Source organism: Eubalaena glacialis, chromosome 3 (assembly GCF_028564815.1).
Source record: "Eubalaena glacialis isolate mEubGla1 chromosome 3, mEubGla1.1.hap2.+ XY, whole genome shotgun sequence".
In the NCBI taxonomy this organism is placed as follows: domain Eukaryota; kingdom Metazoa; phylum Chordata; class Mammalia; order Artiodactyla; family Balaenidae; genus Eubalaena; species Eubalaena glacialis.
The window spans coordinates 39,275,778-39,296,574 of NC_083718.1; the positions used below are offsets into that span (position 1 = coordinate 39,275,778).

Below are 20,797 nucleotides of genomic sequence, written 5' to 3' on the forward strand. Positions count from 1 at the left end.
TCACAAAGAAAGAAAACTACAGGCCAATATCACTGATGAACATAGATGCAAAAATCCTCAACAAAATACTAGCAAACAGAATCCAACAGCACATTAAAAGGATTATACACCATGATCAAGTGGGGTTTATTCCAGGAATGCAAGGATTCTTCAATATACGCAAATCAATCAACGTGATACATCATATTAACAAATTGAAGGAGAAAAACCATATGATCATCTCAATAGATGCAGAGAAAGCTTTCGACAAAATTCAACACCCATTTATGATAAAAGTCCTGCAGAAAGTAGGCATAGAGGGAACTTTCCTCAACATAATAAAGGCCGTATATGACAAACCCACAGCCAACATTGTCCTCAATGGTGAAAAACTGAAACCATTTCCACTAAGATCAGGAACAAGACAAGGTTGCCCACTCTCACCACTATTATTCAACATAGTTTTGGAAGTGTTAGCCACAGCAATCAGAGAAGAAAAAGAAATAAAAGGAATCCAAATCGGAAAAGAAGAAGTAAAGCTGTCACTGTTTGCAGATGACATGATACTATACATAGAGAATCCAAAAGATGCTACCAGAAAACTACTAGAGCTAATCAATGAATTTGGTAAAGTAGCAGGATACAAAATTAATGCACAGAAATCTCTTGCATTCCTGTATACTAATGATGAAAAATCTGAAAGTGAAATTAAGAAAACACTCCCGTTTACCATTGCAACAAAAAGAATAAAATATCTAGGAATAAACCTACCTAAGGAGACAAAAGACCTGTATGCAGAAAATTATAGGACACTGATGAAAGAAATGAAAGATGATACAAATAGATGGAGAGATATACCATGTTCTTGGATTGGAAGAATCAACATTGTGAAAATGACTCTGCTACCCAAAGCAATCTACAGATTCAATGCAATCCCTATCAAACTACCACTGGCGTTTTTCACAGAACTAGAACAAAAAATTTCACAATTTGTATGGAAACACAAAAGACCCCGAATAGCCAAAGCAATCTTGAGAACGAAAAATGGAGCTGGAGGAATCAGGCTCCCTGACTTCAGACTATATTACAAAGCTACAGTAATCAAGACAGTTTGGTACTGGCACAAAAACAGAAATATAGATCAATGGAACAGGATAGAAAGCCCAGAGATAAGCCCACGCACATATGGTCACCTTATCTTTGATAAAGGAGGCAAGCATATACAGTGGAGAAAAGACAGCCTCTTCAATAAGTGGTGCTGGGAAAATTGGACAGGTACATGTAAAAGTATGAAATTAGAACACTCCCTGACACCATACACAAAAATAAACTCAAAATGGATTAAAGACCTAAGTGTAAGGCCAGACACTATCAAACTCTTAGAGGAAAACATAGGCAGAACACTCTATGACATAAATCACAGCAAGATCCTTTTTGACCCAGCTCCTAGAGAAATGGAAATAAAAACACAAATAAACAAATGGGACCTAATGAAACTTAAAAGCTTTTGCACAGCAAAGGAAACAAACAAGACCAAAAGACAACCCTCAGAATGGGAGAAAATATTTGCAAATGAAGCAACTGACAAAGGATTAATCTCCAAGATTTACAAGCAGCTCATGCAGCTCAATAACAAAAAAACAAACAACCCAATCCAAAAATGGGCAGAAGACCTAAATAGACATTTCTCCAAAGAAGATATACAGATGGCCAACAGACACATGAAAGAATGCTCAACATCATTAATCATTAGAGAAATGCAAATCAAAACTACAATGAGGTATCATCTCACACCGGTCAGAATGGCCATCATCAAAAAATCTAGAAACAATAAATGCTGGAGAGGGTGTGGAGAAAAGGGAACACTCTTGCACTGTTGGTGGGAATGTAAATTGATACAGCCACTATGGAGAACAGTATGGAGGTTCCTTAAAAAACTAAAAATAGAACTACCATACGACCCAGCAATCCCACTACTGGGCATATACCCTGAGAAAACCATAATTCAGAAAGAGTCATGTACCAAAATATTCATTGCAGCTCTGTTTACAATAGCCAGGACATGGAAGCAACCTAGGTGTCCATCATCGGATGAATGGATAAAGAAAATGTGGCACATATATACAATGGAATATTACTCAGCCATAAAAAGAAATGAAATGGAGGTGTTTGTAATGAGGTGGATGGAGTTAGAGTCTGTCATACAGAGTGAAGTAAGTCAGAAAGAGAAAAAGAAATACAGTATGCTAACACATATATATGGAATCTAAGGGGGAAAAAAAAGGTCATGAAGAATCTAGTGGCAAGATGGGAATAAAGACACAGACCTACTAGAAAATGCACTTGAGGATATGGGGAGGGGGAGGGGTGAGATGTGACAGGGTGAGAGAGTGTCATGGACATATATACACTACCAAATGTACAATAGATAGCTAGTGGGAAGCAGCCGCATAGCACAGGGAGATCAGCTCGGTGCTTTGTGACCACCTAGAGGGGTGGGATAGGGAGGGTGGGAGGGAGGGAGATGCAAGAGGGAAGAGATATGGGAACATATGTATATGTATAACTGATTCACTTTGTTATAAAGCAGAAGCTAACACACCATTGTAAAGCAATTATACTTCAATAAAGATACCCTTCTGGATGGAAAAAAAAAAAAAAAAAAGATTAAATTCTCCAGAAATAATCCAGGACAAAACTGGAAATTATACACATATTCACTCACACACAATCTAGATATGAGAAAAACAAAAGAAAGCAGAAAAAAGTGAAGCATTAATTAGCACATAATGGAAGATAGTTTCTCAGACCAGAATAAAAAAGACTAGATTGTTTGAATCTTTAAGGCTTACTAAACAAATGCAAGGTTAATGGTAAGAGGCACTGGCCCTACATGAAGGAAATTTATGAAATTCAGATACTGAATAAAAATACTGCAACTATCGAGAGATAAAATAAACAAAAAAAGAAGAACTTCATATTGGCATCAAAAGTCTCTTCCACACACTAAATTGCAGAAATTAGTGTTTGAGAGAAAATATTATGCCATAAAATATCTGTGCTCAGCCAAGCTATCATTTATCTCCAAGGCACAGATATATAGTCTTACATGAGTAAGAACCCAAAACATATGCCAATTAGATATGCTTCCTGAAAAACGAATAATTCTCACAAAAATATGAGTAAATTTTTAAAAGAAGAAATCAAAAAAATAGTAGTGAGTCACAAAACTATTTAAACAGAGTTAAAATTTAAAATTGTTATTTTTAATATGGTTGTGAAACTAAATATAATGGCAGAACTAATTCTTAAAAGAGAACTCATGTATGAAAGGAAGTATAGTAAACTTGATATAAAATAATAGATTTTTATCACAACAACTAGGAAGTTGGTGATGCAGTAAAATAAATATATATATATATATGCTTAACTTACAATACATACGGATAAGTACATATTCTTGACATGATAAATAAAGAAGATATTATTCCATACTAGTATAAAATCAAAATATATAAATTCAAAATCACAATGGCAATCAAAAAAGCACAACCACTTGGTCCATATGACAAAAGAGGGGTAAGAAAAGGAAGAACTAGGAAGCTTTCTATCTCTCTTGCTGGAAACAGCATCAGCAGAGCAAGAATGGAGCTGGTTTTATACAGTACTGAGTTCCAACCCTGGGAATTGTTAAATAAATAAAAGGAAAGAACACTATAAGCAAGATAAAATGTGTAAGTTATTACAGTACCTGTGAATGGCTTAAATTCCCCTTTTGAAGAACAATGCCTTCTAAATATAGTCAATAAAAACTTCAAACTACATGATAATTAAAAGACACATTTCTAAAATAAAATAATAGAAAAATTGCATTTATAATTGTATCAAACAATAAAATCATTAGACATAAATTTAACCAAGGAGGCATAAGACTTATACACTGAATACTATAAAACATTGCTGAAAGAAATTAAAGAAGACTTAATAAATGGAAATACATTCATATTCTTGGATTGGAAGACTTAGTATTGGTAAGATGAAAATACTGCCCAAAGTGATATACAGATTCAATGCAATACCTACAAAAATCCCAACAGTATTTTTTGCAGAAATGGAAAACCATCCTAAATTTTGTATGGAATTTCAAGGGACCAAGAAAACCCAAACAGTCTTGAAAAGAACAAAGTTGGTTGACTCACACTTTTTATTTCAACACTTACTACAAAGCTATAGTCATTAAAATAGTATGTTACTGACATAAAGTTAGACACACAGACCAATGGAGTAAGTGATAGCCCAGAAATAAAGCTGCATATTTATGGTCAATTGATTTTCAGCAAGAGTGCAAGGACCACTCACTGCGGAAAGAACTCTCTCTTCAACAATGGTCCTGGGAAAATTGGATATTCACATGCAAAACAATGAAGCCACCTTACACCATATACAAAACTAAATCAAAATGGATCAAAGACTTGAAGTTAAAAGTTAAAATTATAAAATTCTTAAAGGAAAATATAGGGACAAATCTTCATGACCGTGAATTTGGCAATAGTTTCTTAAATATGACACCAAATGTACAGGCAACAAAAGCGGACATAGACAAATTGGGTTTCATTAAAATTAAGAACATTTTTGCATCAAGACACTGTCAAGTTCATTCAGCTTACTATAACAAAATATCACAGGCTAGGTAGTTTATAAACAACAGAACTTTATTTCTCACCATTCCAGGAACTGGAAGTCTGAGGTCAGGGTGTTGGCAGGGTCAACAAAGGTCCTCTTCTAGGTGTATGCTTCTCGTGTGTCCTCACATGGTGGAGGGGTTAGGAAGCTCTGTGGGGTCTCTTTTATAAGAGCATTACTCCCACTCATGAGGACTTCACCTTTATGACATACCTCCTAAAGGCCCTACTTATTAATGCCATCACTTTTGGAGGTTAGGATTTCAACATATGAATTTTGGGGAGACATAAACATTCAGACCATAGCATACACTATCAAGAGAGTGAAAAGACAACTCATAGAATGAGAAAAAATATTTGCAAATCATATATCTGACAAAACTAAATATACAGAATATATAAAGAACGCTACATCTCCAGAAGAAAAAGACTACCCAATTTAAAATGGGCCAAGGACTTGAGCAAGACATTTCTCCAAAGGAGGTATACAAATGGCCAATAAACACATAAAAAATGCTAAACATTATTAATCATTATATAAATGCAAATTAAACCCATTCATACCTCTTAATATGACTTTAATAATAATTATTAATAAACAGAAAATAAAAAGTGTTGGTGATAATGTGTAGAAATTGGAATCCTTGTACATTGCTGGTGAGAATGTAAAATGATGCAGCCACTATAGAAATTGTTAGGTATCTACACATGAACTATTTTGCAGCAATCAAAAAGACTTAATTAGATCCTATATTCAGTGATCTGGATGGATGATCATGATGTGATATGGACTGAGAAAACAATTTGTAGAGTTTGTTTTCAACTTGGAAAAATAATGACAAATTTTGAAGAGATACTCTATATGCATATATATGTTTGAATGTGCTTGGAGAAAGTAGGGTTATCTGAAATACGTGGTATTCTAAGCAAAATCATATGTTGTAATTTTCTGTTGTTAAGTTACTGAAAAGAAATAAATTAAACTTAAATAAACAAATAGCCAAGGAGCAGATGTTAACCTGGACAAATAAAATGTAGATTGCTTTGACAAAGGGATGGCAAACTTTTTCTGTCAAGACCCAGATAGTAAATACTTTCAGCTTTGTGGGCCATATAATCTCTGTTATAACTACTTACCTCTGCAGTTGCAGTGGGATAGTAGCCCTAGACAGTGAATGAATGAATGTGTGATACAGCATACATGGGGACTGCAGAACTCAGTTTGCCAACCTATGGTTAGATGAAAGAGCATTATTTTTCCTCAATTTCTTTTATTATTCCAAGTCAAGGAGGTTCTAAAAAGAAGTAAAAAGATAAATTGATAAAATAATAATAATAGTTGAAAACTTCAGATTGGGAAAGCAAAGGTACAAAAAATAAGACATTGATGGATGAGGCTGCTTTGGTACATGTGTGTTGAATTTTGTACCTTACAGAGAATGTAAACTCTTTCTAGGAACCATTTATAAGAGTTGATAGCATATCACTCCACAGGGTGTACCTCAATAGATTTGAACATAGGAGAAACTAAAACAGCTACATACTCTTATTATAATAAAAATAACACTAGGAATTAATGACAAAAGAATAAATAAAAATTCAAGTTTTGGATCTTAGTCAAAGAGAAAATTAAAACAGACATTGCAGATTACATATCAAATAACAATAAGGAATGATTATTGAGTGCATGAGCCCTGAGAACTCTTCTAGTGCTTTACATGAATTAACTTAATCTTGAAAGTGACTCTTTGAAGTGAATATTACACATAGCCCCATTTTACAGAAGAGAGAAACTAAGACAGAGAGATGAACCAATTTACCAAAACTCACAGGACAGAGGTTGAGGTTAGAATTTGAATATTGCCAGTCTGCCTCAACAGCCCGTATTGGTAAACCTTACATTATTCAGCCTGTTCATTATGAATGCTGCTGCAAATATTACTCATGAAAATTTCTGGGATGCTGATGCCAAAACTGTCCTTAGAGAAATAGTCAATACTTTTGTTATCTGACAAAAAGTTTTCAAATAAATGAACAAAACATTTTACCTAAGAATTTTTAAATGACTAGAACATGAACATATAAAAGAAGCTGGACTAAGAAATTAATAAAGAAAGGAAATTAATAAAAAGGGAAAAGGGAAATGATAAGTAAAAATCTCAGAGTAGTTTCTTAAAGTGGCCAATTAAACAAACGGAATTTGGCCAATTGTAATTTCACAAAATAACAAATCTGCAAATACACGTGAATGAGAAAGGAGATATCGTAGATATTGAAGGGATTCAATCAATACTAAATAAAAATAGTATATCCTCTCTATCCTAATGAAATTGAAAACATCCATGAAATGTGCCATTTTGTAGGAAAAATACAATTTCCAGGATGTACTTAAAAATACATAAATCAGCTGATAAACCTGTATCTACTTGAGTCTCTGTTGTCAGTCTTTTTGGATATATAGCTAGGATTGGAATTGCTAGACCATATGTTAATTATATATTAACTTTTTGAGGAATAGCCAAACTGTTTTCTACAGTGGCTGCACCATTTCACATTCCCACCAACAATTACAAGCGTTCCATTTTATCCACATCTTCACCAATGCTTTTATTTTCCATTTTTAAAAAGTTATTATTAAAAAAAACTTTAAAAAGTTATTATAGCCATCCTGGAAGGTCTGAAGTGGGTTTGACTTGGATTTCCCTAATGACTAATAATGGTTAGTATCTTTTCATGTGTATATCTTTTGTACATTTGTATATCTTCTTTAGAAAAATGTCCATTCAAGTTCTTTGCCCATTTTTCAATTGGGTTGTTTGTCTTTTTGTTGTTGTGTTATAGGAGTTCTTTATATATTCTGTATATTAAACACTTCTCAGATAAATGATTTCCAGATATTTTCTTTTATCCTGTGGATTATCTTTTCACTCTCTTGATAGTGTCTTTGGTGTTGACTGGGGCTGCAGTCATCTGAAGGACTGATGGGGCTGAGAAATCTGAGAATGTTTGGAGGGGTTTGGAGGGGTTTGGAGGGCAGATGGGAATCTGTACTTTACAAATGTAGAATTGGTGCTTGTGTCCAATTTAACCAGCTCTTCCTTCTAAAGGTAGCTAAGCCCAGTTGACATCTGGGTTACACATATATTTTTAGATAAAAAAGCTAGAAGGATTCATAGCAAAATATTAGCTACTATGAGTGGTGCTATCTTGGGTGGTGATATTTTTGATCTTTGGGTTATTCACAACTTCCAAATATGTCTACAATGAATGTATGTTAACTTTTATAAGCCAATAAAATCCAATTTTAAATTTCTTTTTTTTATAAAAAAAAAGAGGACTGCTGAAAATCATATCTGTGAGCTACTTTTAGTAATTTGCAGCCTACTGAATGTCTCCATAGATTCCCTCCACTGCTAAATAGTTCAAAGTACATGAACAAATAGGAAAAGATAAAAATGACACCATCCTAGCCCTTGATTCTCCCATCCCTGACCTTACTTAATGGGCTCTCCAATGCCTCAGCACGCTTCTCCACAGTATGTATGATGCTTATAGGGAAAGGAATCTCATGGCTCTTGAACAACAATTTAGAGTTGTTCTATACAGAAAACTATACAGATTTCTAATGCTCAGGGAACTGAGTGGGCTCCAGTAAAAGAAATTCACAGAGATGGGAAATCCATCCAGGAAAAAAATTACAACATAATCACTACTGCAGCATACTAGTGTCTTACAATATGTTCAAAAATATTCACTGCTTTTTACAGTCATACAGAGGCTGGAACCTGCTTCACATTTTTACTCCAAAGCTCTAGTTTAGTCATAGTGAGTACATTAAGAGCAGCCTTTATAAGGTCAAAAGTCAGAGGATACCCGTGACCCTCTGCTCCTAAGGCAACATTTAAATGTATGATAGGAGACAGGCGGAAGGAAACACACACGTAGTACAGGGATGATTATCCTCTTTCCTTACTAAAGTGGTTCTCAAAATGTTTGCAGACATTTTGAAGATTAAATATTTGTTGGCACACTTAAAAGATTTTAGAACACAGCTCATAAAAAACAAGGTAACAATAAGTAAAATTTAATCACTACCTAAATATAAAAGTGACTTACCGTGTCTACCAAAATATTCACTGTCATTGCTCTACCAAAGTGGTTCCCACCATCTTTTTGTTACTGTTTTGGGAAGAACTGGTATACCAGTTAAGATTAGATTAAGTTATAAAAGACAGAAAAAACACAAAATAACAGGAGCTTGAACAAGATAGCAGTTTACTTATCTCTCATGTTAAGAACCATGGCAGCCCAGGGCTCATACAGTGGCTCCAAGATCCACAGAAACCTGGGATCCTTCCATTAGAGAGTCCATCTCAACTCATGGTCCAAACTTCATTTAGCAAAGAGCAAGAATGGAGGAAGGGAACACTTATCCCTGTGAAGACACTTTCCAGACACTCCATTTACATCCCTCTAGCCAGAACATAGTCACACAGCTGTAAGGGAAGCTGAGAAATGAAGCCGTTATTGAAAGTGGCCAATGGTCCAGTTAAAAATACAGGGTCATGTTACTAATGAAGAAAAGAAAAGTGGATACTGGAGATTCCAGTAGTCTCTGCTACAAATGGGTACTGCCCTGATCACATGTTCTAGGTAATCAAAAGACAGATTTCTTAACTGTTGCAGTAACTACCTCACTGTTATGTGACTTTGCATTGCACCCATCACCTTTTACTTTATTAAGTTTAGCCCTGCTGTACATTGGAACATATGAATAGCTTGGCTGAGTATCTTTTGTGACATTTCTCACAGTAACAACATAGAGATATAATAAATAAAAAATAAATGATGAAGTTTCAAATTTTGTGACCTACTTTGAATGATTTTATGACACAGTGGGTGAGTACCCCTGCTTTCTACATTTCAAAGGTAAAATGGTTAGCTGTTTCCTCTGACTCTCATTTACTAAGTCTTCAGGGTAAAGCCATCATTCTTTCCTTCACTCAATAGATATTTTTGAGCACCACATGCTTGAAAGTCTCTAGGCTAGGTGCTAAAGAGTGTATATATTTCAGTAAGACATCTTCCCTCCTAATCAAGCACTTATAATTTCTTATCTGAAAGTACAAATGGATAAAATAATTCTGAGGTACCTTTAAGCCAAGTACAGAAGTATCCCATGAATAATAACGGGAATATTGCAATGAGTTGTGAGGGGACTAGGAATGGAGATGGATTAAAGAGGTAAGAATTTTAGCTTGCCCTGAAGAATAAAGACTAATTTGTAGGTGGAGATGGGGTTTCTTTCTTGAGGTCTCTCATGTTTTAATCTGTCCTGTAATTTGTAACATCCTCCTGCTATTGTTTTCTCATGGTGATTTAAGTGGGAAATCTGTGTAGAGTCTAATCATTTTTCATTCTTTGCTTCTAGGTATCGACTCATTGGTTCCCCTTCTGCTACTTGTCTCCTCTCAGGCATTGATGTCACTTGGGATAAGAAGGCACCTATTTGTCAGAGTGAGTTGAATTATTTTTTCCCATAATTCCCTCCATTTTATCCTTATTTATCCCTGGAATTATGAAGAAGGAATTGAATCCTTCTTGCACAGAGTTGTCTCTCAGTTGTGTGAAACTTGGAGTCATGTGCTGCATGGTCCTCCTGGTTTTTCTTTACTTTAGGAGGTAATTTATCTGAAACTGTGGACTTAAACTCAGGTAAAATTGCCCCACTTTCCTACTTTGATAATAAACTCTCAGTATAATGATCATTCTCCTTAGTGACTAAACTTAAAAGATACTAAAGAAAATTAATTTTGTCTCTACAACCTCTTAATATCACATTATAAGCCCAGGAAGTAGATTACTCCCTTCCTTATCATTCTTACTCTGAAGCATAAAAGATCTTACAATCCTTAGCAATTTTCCCATGCCTCGGGTTATTCTGCTCTTTATTCTTCCCTCAAATTTTACAAGCTCATGCCCTAGTTGTATTTGTTCTTGATTAGTTGGCCATTCATCTTTTCAATGGAATATTGTAAAGTGAATCTCCAAAATTTTGAGGAAGATAGAAGAATGATTGCAAATTGGTAAAGTATTAAGGCTGTGAAGAAATCAGTATCACATGCAGAATTGATGGCAGTAAAAATGGGCACAAACTTCTGGAAGGCTAATGAACAATATATACTAAAGCCTTAAATGCAAATACCCTTTGACCTAGCGATTCCATTTCCCAGAATTTATCCCAAGATAATAATCATCATGGACTTTTCCCATGATTTTCGTCCAAAGACACTCAATGCAACAATATTTATGGTAGTGGAAAATGTTAGAAATCATGGTTTGTAAATAGCTGATGGAAGACATAAGGCCTATTAAAAATGGTTATGATAAGTTTTTAAGAAAGGTAAAAAGTGTACCATGAAAAATTAGAGATTGAGATGCCACATCCAAGTGGCAATAGATAGTATATTTATATATCTACATCCTAGAATATTATTCAGCCACCAAATATACCATAGAAAATATAACCATAGACACACATGCACATGCACACACATATCTGAAACAATATACATTAACTTATTAAGAATATTTATTTTTGGACCTTATCATTTTTTGTTTGTCCACATTTTATAAATTTCCTAAAATGAATATGTTCATTATATTCACAGGTATTCCTCCAAAAAATACTGTCCTTTTCCCATTGGGTTATTTTCCCTCCAGAAAATAACATTGGCTTTTAGATATCCAAAGACATAAATGAGAAACTGTAAAAGGTACCTTCTTTACTTGCCAAAATATATTAAATTCTCTGAAAAAAATTCAAATTAGCAAGGTATTATCATTTACTATATACAATTTTCAAGGTCTGGCACCTTTTGTAGGAGGTTATCTTTAATGAAAAATGTTTCCACTTCTACTGTATCTATAGGTCAATAAACATTTAACTGAGTCAATATTGGTCATGTGTGTACACGTGAACATATGAATAGTCAATTATACCAGTATGTTTTAAATTACTATGTTGTGATAGAACATAGTAGTCATTTAGCATTTTATTACCCCAAATCTGTGATTATTTCCTCATGTCTTATCTTTTCTTTTCAACCTTTTTTTTGAAATATATTAGACATATAGCTTTATGTAAATTTAAGATGTACATTCGTATATTGTAATATGATTGTCATCATAGGAATAATTATCACCTCCATCACATTACATAATTATTCTTTATTTTCAGTAGTTGGAATAATTAGTTTCTAGTCTCTCAGCAAGTTTTATGATTATAGTATAATGTCATTGTCTATATTCATTGATCTGTGCATCTCTAGGGCATATTTTCTACTTGTTGTAAGTTTATACTCTTAGACAGCATCCATCCTGTCCTCCCATCCCCTGGTAACCACCATTTTATTCTGTTTTTAAAACTTGGCTTTTTTACATTCCGCATATAAGTGGTATCATACAGTTCTTGTCTTCCTCTGTCTGACTTATCTCATTTAGCATAACGTGCTAAAATTCCATCCATGTTGTCACAAATCTCACTTAGCATAATGTGCTAAAAGTCCATCCATGTTGTCACAAATGGTAGGATGTCCATCTTTCAATATTTCATTGTGTATGTACCGCATTTTCTTTATCCATTCATCTATTGATGGACACTTAGGTTGTTTCCATATCTTTGCTATTGTAACTAATGCCATCATGAACATGGGCGTGCATACACCTTCTTGAGTTAGTGTTTTTATTTTCTTTGGATAAATACTCAGAGGTGGAATTCCTGGATCTATTTTAAGATTTTTTAGGAACCTCCATATGTTTTCCATAGTGGTCACACCAATTTACATTCCTACCACATTTGCACAAGTGTTCCCTTTTCTCCACATCCTCATCACCACTAGTCATCTCTTGCCTTCTTGATGACAGCCATTCTAACAGATGTGAGGTGATATCCCATTGTGGTTTTAATCTGCATTTCCCTGATGATTAGTGATGTTGACCATCTTTTTATGTACCTGTTGACCATTTGTATGTTTTCTTTTGAAAATTGTTTAGTTGTGCCCATTTTTCAACCAGATTTTTTGTTTTTTGTTATTAAGTAGTATGAGTTCTTTATATATTAAACCCCTTATCCAATATATGGTTTGCAAAAATTTCCCCCCATTCTGTAGGTTTCCTTTTAATTTTGCTAATTGTTTCTTTTGCTGCACAAAAGCTTTTAAGTTTTAAATTTGATGATTTTTCCTTTTGTTGTTTGTGCTTTTATTGGTATCGTATTGAAAAAGTCATTGCCATGACTAATGTTAAGAGCCTCTTCCCTACACTTTCTTCTAAGAGTCTTATAATATCAGGTCTTATATTTAAATCTTTGATCCACTTCAAGATACTTTTTGTGAGTGATATAATATAGGGATCCAATTTCATTGCTCCACATGTGTTCATCCAGTTTTCCCAGCACCAATTGTTGAAGAGACTATCCTTTTCCCATTAGGTGCTCTTGCCTCCCTTATCAAATATTCATTGACTGTATAAGCAGGGGATTAATTCTGGGCTCTCTATTCTGTTCCATTGGTCTATGTGTTTATTTTTGTACTAGTACTGTACTGTTTTTTATTATTGTAGTTTTGTAGTGTAGTTTGAAATCAGGAATTGTAATACCTCCAGTTTTTTCTTTTTCATCAGTATTGCTTTGGCTCTTCAAAGTCTTCTGTGGTTCCATATACATTTTAAGATTTTTTTTCTATTTCTGTGAAGAGTGCCATTGGTATTTTGATGTGGATTGCATTAAATCTATATATGGGTTTGAATAATATAGACATTTTAACAATATTAATTCTTTTGACCCATGAACATGGGGTATCTTTCCATTAGTTTGCATCTTGTTCTATTTGTTTCAGCAAAGTCTTGTGAGTTTTGTTGTGCAGATCTTTCAGTTCCTTGGTTAAATTTATTCCTAAGTATTTTATTCTTTTTCATGCTATTGTGAATGGAAAAGTTTTCTTTATTCTTATTCAAATGTTTCATCCTTTGTGTATAAAAATGCAACTGATTTATCTATATTGATTTTGTATCTTGCAACTTTACTGAAATAATTGATTAGTTCCAACAGTGTTTGGGTTGAGCATTTCAGATTTTCTATATACAGAATCATATCATCTGAAAGTAGCAACAGTTTTACTTCTTCCTTCTTGATTTGGATGCCTTTTATTTCCCTATCTTGCATATTTACTCTAGCTAGGACTTCCAGTGTTATACTGAATAAGAGTTGTAAGAGTGGGCATCCTTGTATTGTTCCTGATCTTAGAGGAAAAGCTTCCAAGTTTTTCTCCATTTTGTATAATGTTAGCTGTGGATTTGTTATGGCTGGCCTTTCTTATATTAAGATATATTCCTCTATACCCAATCTGCCAAGACTTTTTATCATGGAAGAATGTCATTTTGTCAAATGCTTTTTCTGCATGTATTGACATGATCATATAAGTTTTTATCTTTAATTTTATTAATGTGATGTATTACATTTATTGATTTTGGTATGTTGAACCATCCTTGTATCTCCCAGGGGTAAATCCCGCTTGGTTGTGGTGTATAATCCTTTTTATGTGTTCTTGAATTTGTTTTGCTAATTTTTTGTTGAGAATTTTTGGACCTATATTTATCAGAGATATTGGTCTATAGTTTTCTTTTCTTGTGTTGTCCCTGTCTGGCTTTGTTACCAAAGTAATCTAATGCTGGCCTCATAGAATGAATTTGGAAGTATTCCCACCTCTGTAATTTTTTGGAAAAATTTGAGGAAAATTGGTATTAATTATTCTTTAAATTTTGGTAGAATTCACCAGTGGATCCATCTGGCCCTACAGTTTTCTATGTTGGGAGGTTTTCGATTACTGATCCAAACTTTGCTCATTATTGGTCTGTGCAGATTTTCTGTTTCTTCCTGATTCAGTCTTGGTAGGTTTTGTGTTTCTAGAAATTTATCCATTTTTTCTAGGTTATCTAATTTTTTGGCATATAATTTTTCATAAAAGTCTCTTATAGTCCTATGTATTTCTGTAGTATCAGTTGTAATATCTTCTTTTTAATTTTTAATTTTATCTATTTGAGTTTTCATAGTTAGCCTGGCTAAAGGTTTGCCAATTTTGTTTATCTTTTTGTAGAGCCAGGCTTTAGTTTCATTGATCCGTTCTATTGTTTATCTGGTGTCTATTTCATTTACTTCTTCAGAGATCTTTATTATGTCCTTCTTTCTGCTAACTCTGGGCTTAATTTGTTCTTTTTTTTTTTAATTCTTCAAGGTGTAAAGTTAAGTTGACTGTTTGAGATCTTTCTAATTTCTTAGGATATGCGTTTATCACTGTAAACATTCCTCTCAGAATTGCTTTGCTGCATTCCATAAGATTTGATTTGTCGTATTTCCATTTTCATTTGTTTTGAGATAATTTTCTAATTCCCTTTTGATTTCTTCTTTAACCCATTGGTTGTTCAGAAGTGTATTTTTTAGTTTCCACATATTTGTAGATTTTCCAGCTTTCCTCTTGTTGTTGATTTCTAGTTTTATACAATTGTGGTCAGAAAAGATAATTGGTGTCATTTCAATCTCCTTAAATTTGCTAAGATTTGTTTTGTGCTTTATCATATGATCTATCCTGGAAAATGTCCCATGTGCACTCGAGAACAATGTTTATTCTGCTGCTGTTGGATGGAATGTTTTATAAATGTTATGTTAAGCCCATTTGTTCTAGAGTATGGTTCAATTCCAATGTTTCCTTGTTGATTTTCTGGATGATCTATCCATTGCTGAGAGTAGGTATTGAAGTCTCCTACTATGATTGTATTGTTGTCTATTTCTCCCTTTAGATCTCTTAGCATTTGCCTAATATACTTCAGTGCTCTGATGTTGGGTGCATATGTATTCATGATTGTTATATATTCTCGATGTTCTGACATTTTTATCATTATATAATAACCTTCTTTGTCTCTTGTTATCATTTTTGACTTGAAGTCTATTTTGTCTGACATAAGTATGAATATGCCCTCTTTCTTTTGTTTTACACTTGCATGGAATATCCTCTTCCATCCCTTCACTTTAAGCTTATGTGTTCTTTAGAGCTGAAATGAGTTTCTTGTAATCAGCATACACTTGGGCTTTGTTGTTGTTTTTTTAAATCTATCCAGACACTCTGTGACTTTTGATTGATGAATTCAATCAATTTATATTTAGAGTGATTATTGATATGTAAGAACTTACTACTGCTGCCTTATCATTTTTTTGTTTCTCCTTTGTTTCTTTTTCCCTCTGTTTCTGTCTACCTTTGTGAAGTGGTGATTTTCCATGGTGATTTTCTCAGTCTCCCCTTGTTTTGTTTCATGACTTCTAGAATTTTGATTTGTAATTACTGTATGGCTTACATAAAACATCACATAGATAAAATCGTCCTTTTTATGATGATAGGAATTTATCTTAATTCACCTATAAAATTTCCACCGTTTTAGTCCTCCCTTTTTGTATTTTTGATGTCACAATTTATCTTTTTTTAAGCTATAAATTTGTTGAGAAATTATAGTAGCTATAGTTTTTTTTAGTTGAAAGCTATAGTTTTTTTAAATACTCTTTTCCTTAAACCTTTATACTATAATTAAGTGATTGACCCACTGTTCTAATATTGAAGTACTGTTTTCTAATTCTGACTGTTTATTTTTCACCTTTGCTAGAATATTGTGTACTTTCATTTGCTTTTATGTCACAAAGTAGCATCTTTTCATTTCAGCTTGAAGAACTTCTTTCAGCATTTCTTGCAAAGCAAGTCTCACGATGGTAAACATTCTGTTTTTGTTTGCCCAGTAAACCTTTACTTCTGCTTCATATCTGAAGAATAACTTTGCTGGATAAAGTATTCTTGACTGGCAAATTTTATCTTTCAGCACTTTGAATGTGCCATTCCACTCCATCTGTCCTGTAGAGTTTCTGCTGAGAAATCTGCTAGTAGCCTCACGGCTACTTTGTAAGTTACTTTCTTTTTTCCCAGGCTGCATTTAAGATTCTTTCTTTGTCATTGATTTTTGACAGTTTCATTATAATATATCTTGGAGAAAGTCTTTTTGCATTGATATAATAGGGTGTTTTATTAGCTTCTTGGACTTCCAGTAACTTCCCCAGGTTTGAGAAGTTCCCAGCTATTATTTCTCTAAATACGCTCTCTGCTCCCTTCTCCCTCTCTTCTTTTTCTTGTAGACCAATTATTCTCACATTTGTTTTTCTCATTATATCTGATAGCTCTCATAGGACTTCTTTTATTTTTTTAACATCTTTATTGGAATGTAATTGCTTTACAATGTTCTGTTAGTTTCTGCTGTATAACAAAGTGAATCAGCTATACGTATACATATATCCCCATATCCCCTCCCTCTTGCGTCTCCCTCCCACCCTCCCTATCCCACCCCTCTAGGTGGTCACAAAGCATGGAGCTGATCTCCCTGTGCTAAGCGGTTGCTTCCCACTAGCTATCTATTTTACATTTGGTAGTGTATATATGTCCATGCCACTCTCTCACTTCATCCCAGCTTACCCTTAACCCTCCCCATGTCCTCAAGTCCATTCTCTACATCTGCATCTTTATTCCTATCCTGCCCCTAGTTTCTTCAGAACGATTTTTTTTTAGATTCCATATATATGTGTTAGCATACGATATTTGTTTTTCTCTTTGTGACTTACTTCACTCTGTATGACAGACTATAGGTCCATCCACCTCACTACAAATAACTCAATTTTATTTCTTTTTATGGCTGAGTAATACTCCATTGTATATGTGTGCCACATCATCTTTATCCATTCATCTGTCAGTGGACACTTAGGTTGCTTCCATGTCCTGGCTATTGTAAATAGTGCTGCAGTGAACATTGTGGTACATGATTCTTTTTGAATTATGGTTTTCTCAGGGTATATGCACATTAGTGGGATTTCTGGGTCATATGGTAGTTCTTTTTTTAGTTTTTTAAGGAACCTCCATACTGTTCTCCATATTGGCTGTATCAATTTACATTCCCACCAACAATGCAAGAGGGTTCCCTTTTCTCCATACCCTCTCCAGCATTTATTGTTTGCAGATTTTTTGGTGATGGCCATTATGACTGGTGTGAGGTGATACCTCATTGTACTTTTTTTTTTTTTCTTTTTCTTTGTGTTATTTATTTAAAATTAAAATGGGGTTTTAGGTCTCAGCTTTCTGAAATCAACAGACTGTGTTGATTTACTAAAGATATCTCTTCAAAAAGCATTCTTTCTTCCAATTTTCCCTCCCCCCCCTTACTCCCTGGTAACTATAAGTTTGTTTTCTACACCTATAACTCTATTTCTGTTTTTGTAGATAAGTTCGTTTGTACACTTTTTTTTTACATTCCACGTATAAGCAATATCATGTGATATTTGCCTTTTTCTGTCTGACTTACTTCGCTCAGTATGACAATCTCTAATTTGCTGCAAATGGCATTATTTTGTTCTTTTTTATGGCTGAGTAATATTCCATTTTATATATGTACCACATCTTCTTTATCCATTCCTCCATTGATGGACATTTAGGTTGCTTCCATGTGGAGTGCACGTATCTTTTTGAATTATGGTTTTCTCCAAATATATGCCAGGAGTGGGATTGCAGGATCATATGGTAGCTCTATTTTTGGTTTTTTAAGGAACCTCCATACTCTTCTCCACAGTGGCTGCACTAATTTACATTCCCACCAGCTGTGTAGAAGGGTTCCCTTTTCTCTACATCCTCTCCAGCATTTATTGTTTGTAGATTTTTTGATAGTGGCCTTTCTGCCCAGTGTGAGGAGATAACTAATAAGGATCTACTGTTAAAATAGAATTACCATATGACCCAGCAATCCCACTACTGGGCATATACCCTGAGAAAACCATAATTCAAAAAGAGTCATGTACCAAAATGTTCATTGCAGCTCTACTTACAATAGCCAGGATATGGAAGCAACCTAAGTGTCCATCAACAGATGAATGGATAAAGAAGGTGTGGCACATATACGCAATGGAATATGACTCAGCCATAAAAAGAAATGAAATTGAGTTATTTGTAGTGAGGTGGATGGACCTATAGTCTGTCATACAGAGTGAAGTAGGTCAGAAAGAGAAAAACAAATACCGTATGCTAACACATATATATGGAATCTAAAAAAAAAAAAAAAAATGGTCATGAAGAACCTAGGGACAAGACACAGACCTACCAGAGAACGGACCTCATTGTAATTTTGATTTGCATTTCTCTAATGATTAGTGATGTTGAGCATCCTTTCATGTGTTTGTTGGCAATCTGTATAACTTCTTTGGAGAAATGTCTGTTTAGGTGTTCTGCCCATTTTTGGATTCGGTTGTTTTTTTTTTGATATTGAGCTGCATAAGCTGCTTGTATATTTTGGAGATTAATCCTTTGTCAGTTGCTTCATTTGCAAATACTTTCTCCCATTCTGAGGGTTGTCTTTTCATCTTATTTATGGTTTCCTGTGCTGTGCAAAAGCTTTTAAATTTCATTAGGTCCCATTCGTTTATTTTAGTTTTTATTTCCATTTCTCTAGGAGGTGGGTCAAAAAGGATCTTGCTGTGATTTATGTCATAGAGTGTTCTGCCTATGTTTTCCTCTAAGAGTTTTATAGTGTCTGGCCTTACATTTAGATCTTTAATCCATTTTGAGCTTATTTTTGTGTATGGTGTTAGGGAGTGTTCTATTTTCTTTCTTTTGCATGTAGCTGTCCAGTTTTCCCAGCACCACTTATTGAAGAGGCTGTCTTTTCTCCATTGAATATTCTTGCCTCCTTTATCAAAGATAAGGTGACCATATGTGCGTGGGTTTATCTCTGGGCTTCCTATCCTGTTCCATTGATCTATATTTCTGTTTTTGTGCCAGTACCATACTGTCTTGATTATTGTAGCTTTGCAGTATAGTCTGAAGTCAGGGAGCCAGATTCCTCCAGCTCTGTTTTTCTTTCTCAAGATTGCTTTGGCTATTCGGGGTCTTTTGTATTTCCATACAAATTGTGAAATTTTTTGTTCTAGTTCTGTGAAAAATGCCAGTAGTTTGATAGGGATTGCATTGAATCTGTAGATGGCTTTCGGTAGTATAGTCGTTTTCACAATATTGATTCTTCCAATCCAAGAACATGGTATATCTCTCCGTCTGTTTGTGTCATCTTTCATTTCTTTCATCAGTGCCTTATAGTTTTCTGCATACAGGTCTTTTGTCTCCTTAGGTAGGTTTATTCCTAGGTATTTTATTCTTTTTGTTGCAGTAGTAAATGGGAGTGTTTCCTTAATTTCTCTTTCAGATTTTTCATCATTAATGTATAGGAATGCAAGAGATTTTTGTGCATTAATTTTGTATCCTGCTACTTTGCTAAATTCACTGATTAGCTCTAGTAGTTTTCTGGCATCCTAAAGTAGCATCTTTAGGATTCTCAGGTCATCTGCAGATCATGTCATTGCAGATCATGTCATCTGCAAACAGTGACAGTTTTACTTCTTTTCCAATTTGGATTCCTCTTATTTCTTTTTCTTCTCTGATTGCTGTGGCTAAAACTTCCAAAACAATGTTGAATAATAGTGGTGAGAGTGGGCAAGCTTGTCTTATTCCTGATCTTAGTGGAAATGGTTTCAGTTTTTCACCATTGAGAACAATGTTGGCTGTGGGTTTGTCATATCTGGCCTTCATTATGTTGAGATAAGTTCCCTCTGTGCCTACTTTCTGGAGGGTTTTTATCATAAATGGGTGTTGAATTTTGTTGAAAGCTCTTTCTGCATCTATTGAGATTATCATATGGTTTTTATTCTTCAATTTGTTAATATGGTGTATCACATTGATTGATTTGTGTATATTGAAGAATCCTTGCATTCCTGGGATAAACCCCAATTGGTCATGGTGTATGATCCTTTTAATGTGCTGTTGGTTTCTGTTTGCTAGTATTTTGTTGAGGATTTTTGCATCTATGTTCATCAGTGATATCGGCCTGTAGTTTTCTTTCTTTGTGACATCTTTGAGTGGTTTTGGTATCAGGGTGCTGGTGACCTCGTAGAATGAGTTTGGGACTGTTCCTCCCTCACTATATTTTGGAAGAGTTTGAGAAAGATAGGTGTTAGC

At 34.3% G+C, this 20,797-nt stretch overlaps 1 protein-coding gene across 1 annotated transcript in view; it reads left to right on the forward strand.

Annotated features, from left to right (window-relative positions):
- CR1 (complement C3b/C4b receptor 1 (Knops blood group)) overlaps positions 1-20,797 on the forward strand; it is a 177,612-nt gene that overhangs the window by 113,440 nt on the left and 43,375 nt on the right. The window contains exon 43 of the mRNA XM_061183731.1: positions 10,093-10,178. Within this exon, the coding sequence (XP_061039714.1) occupies positions 10,093-10,178 (86 nt within the window). The remainder of the gene's footprint in view (positions 1-10,092; positions 10,179-20,797) is intronic.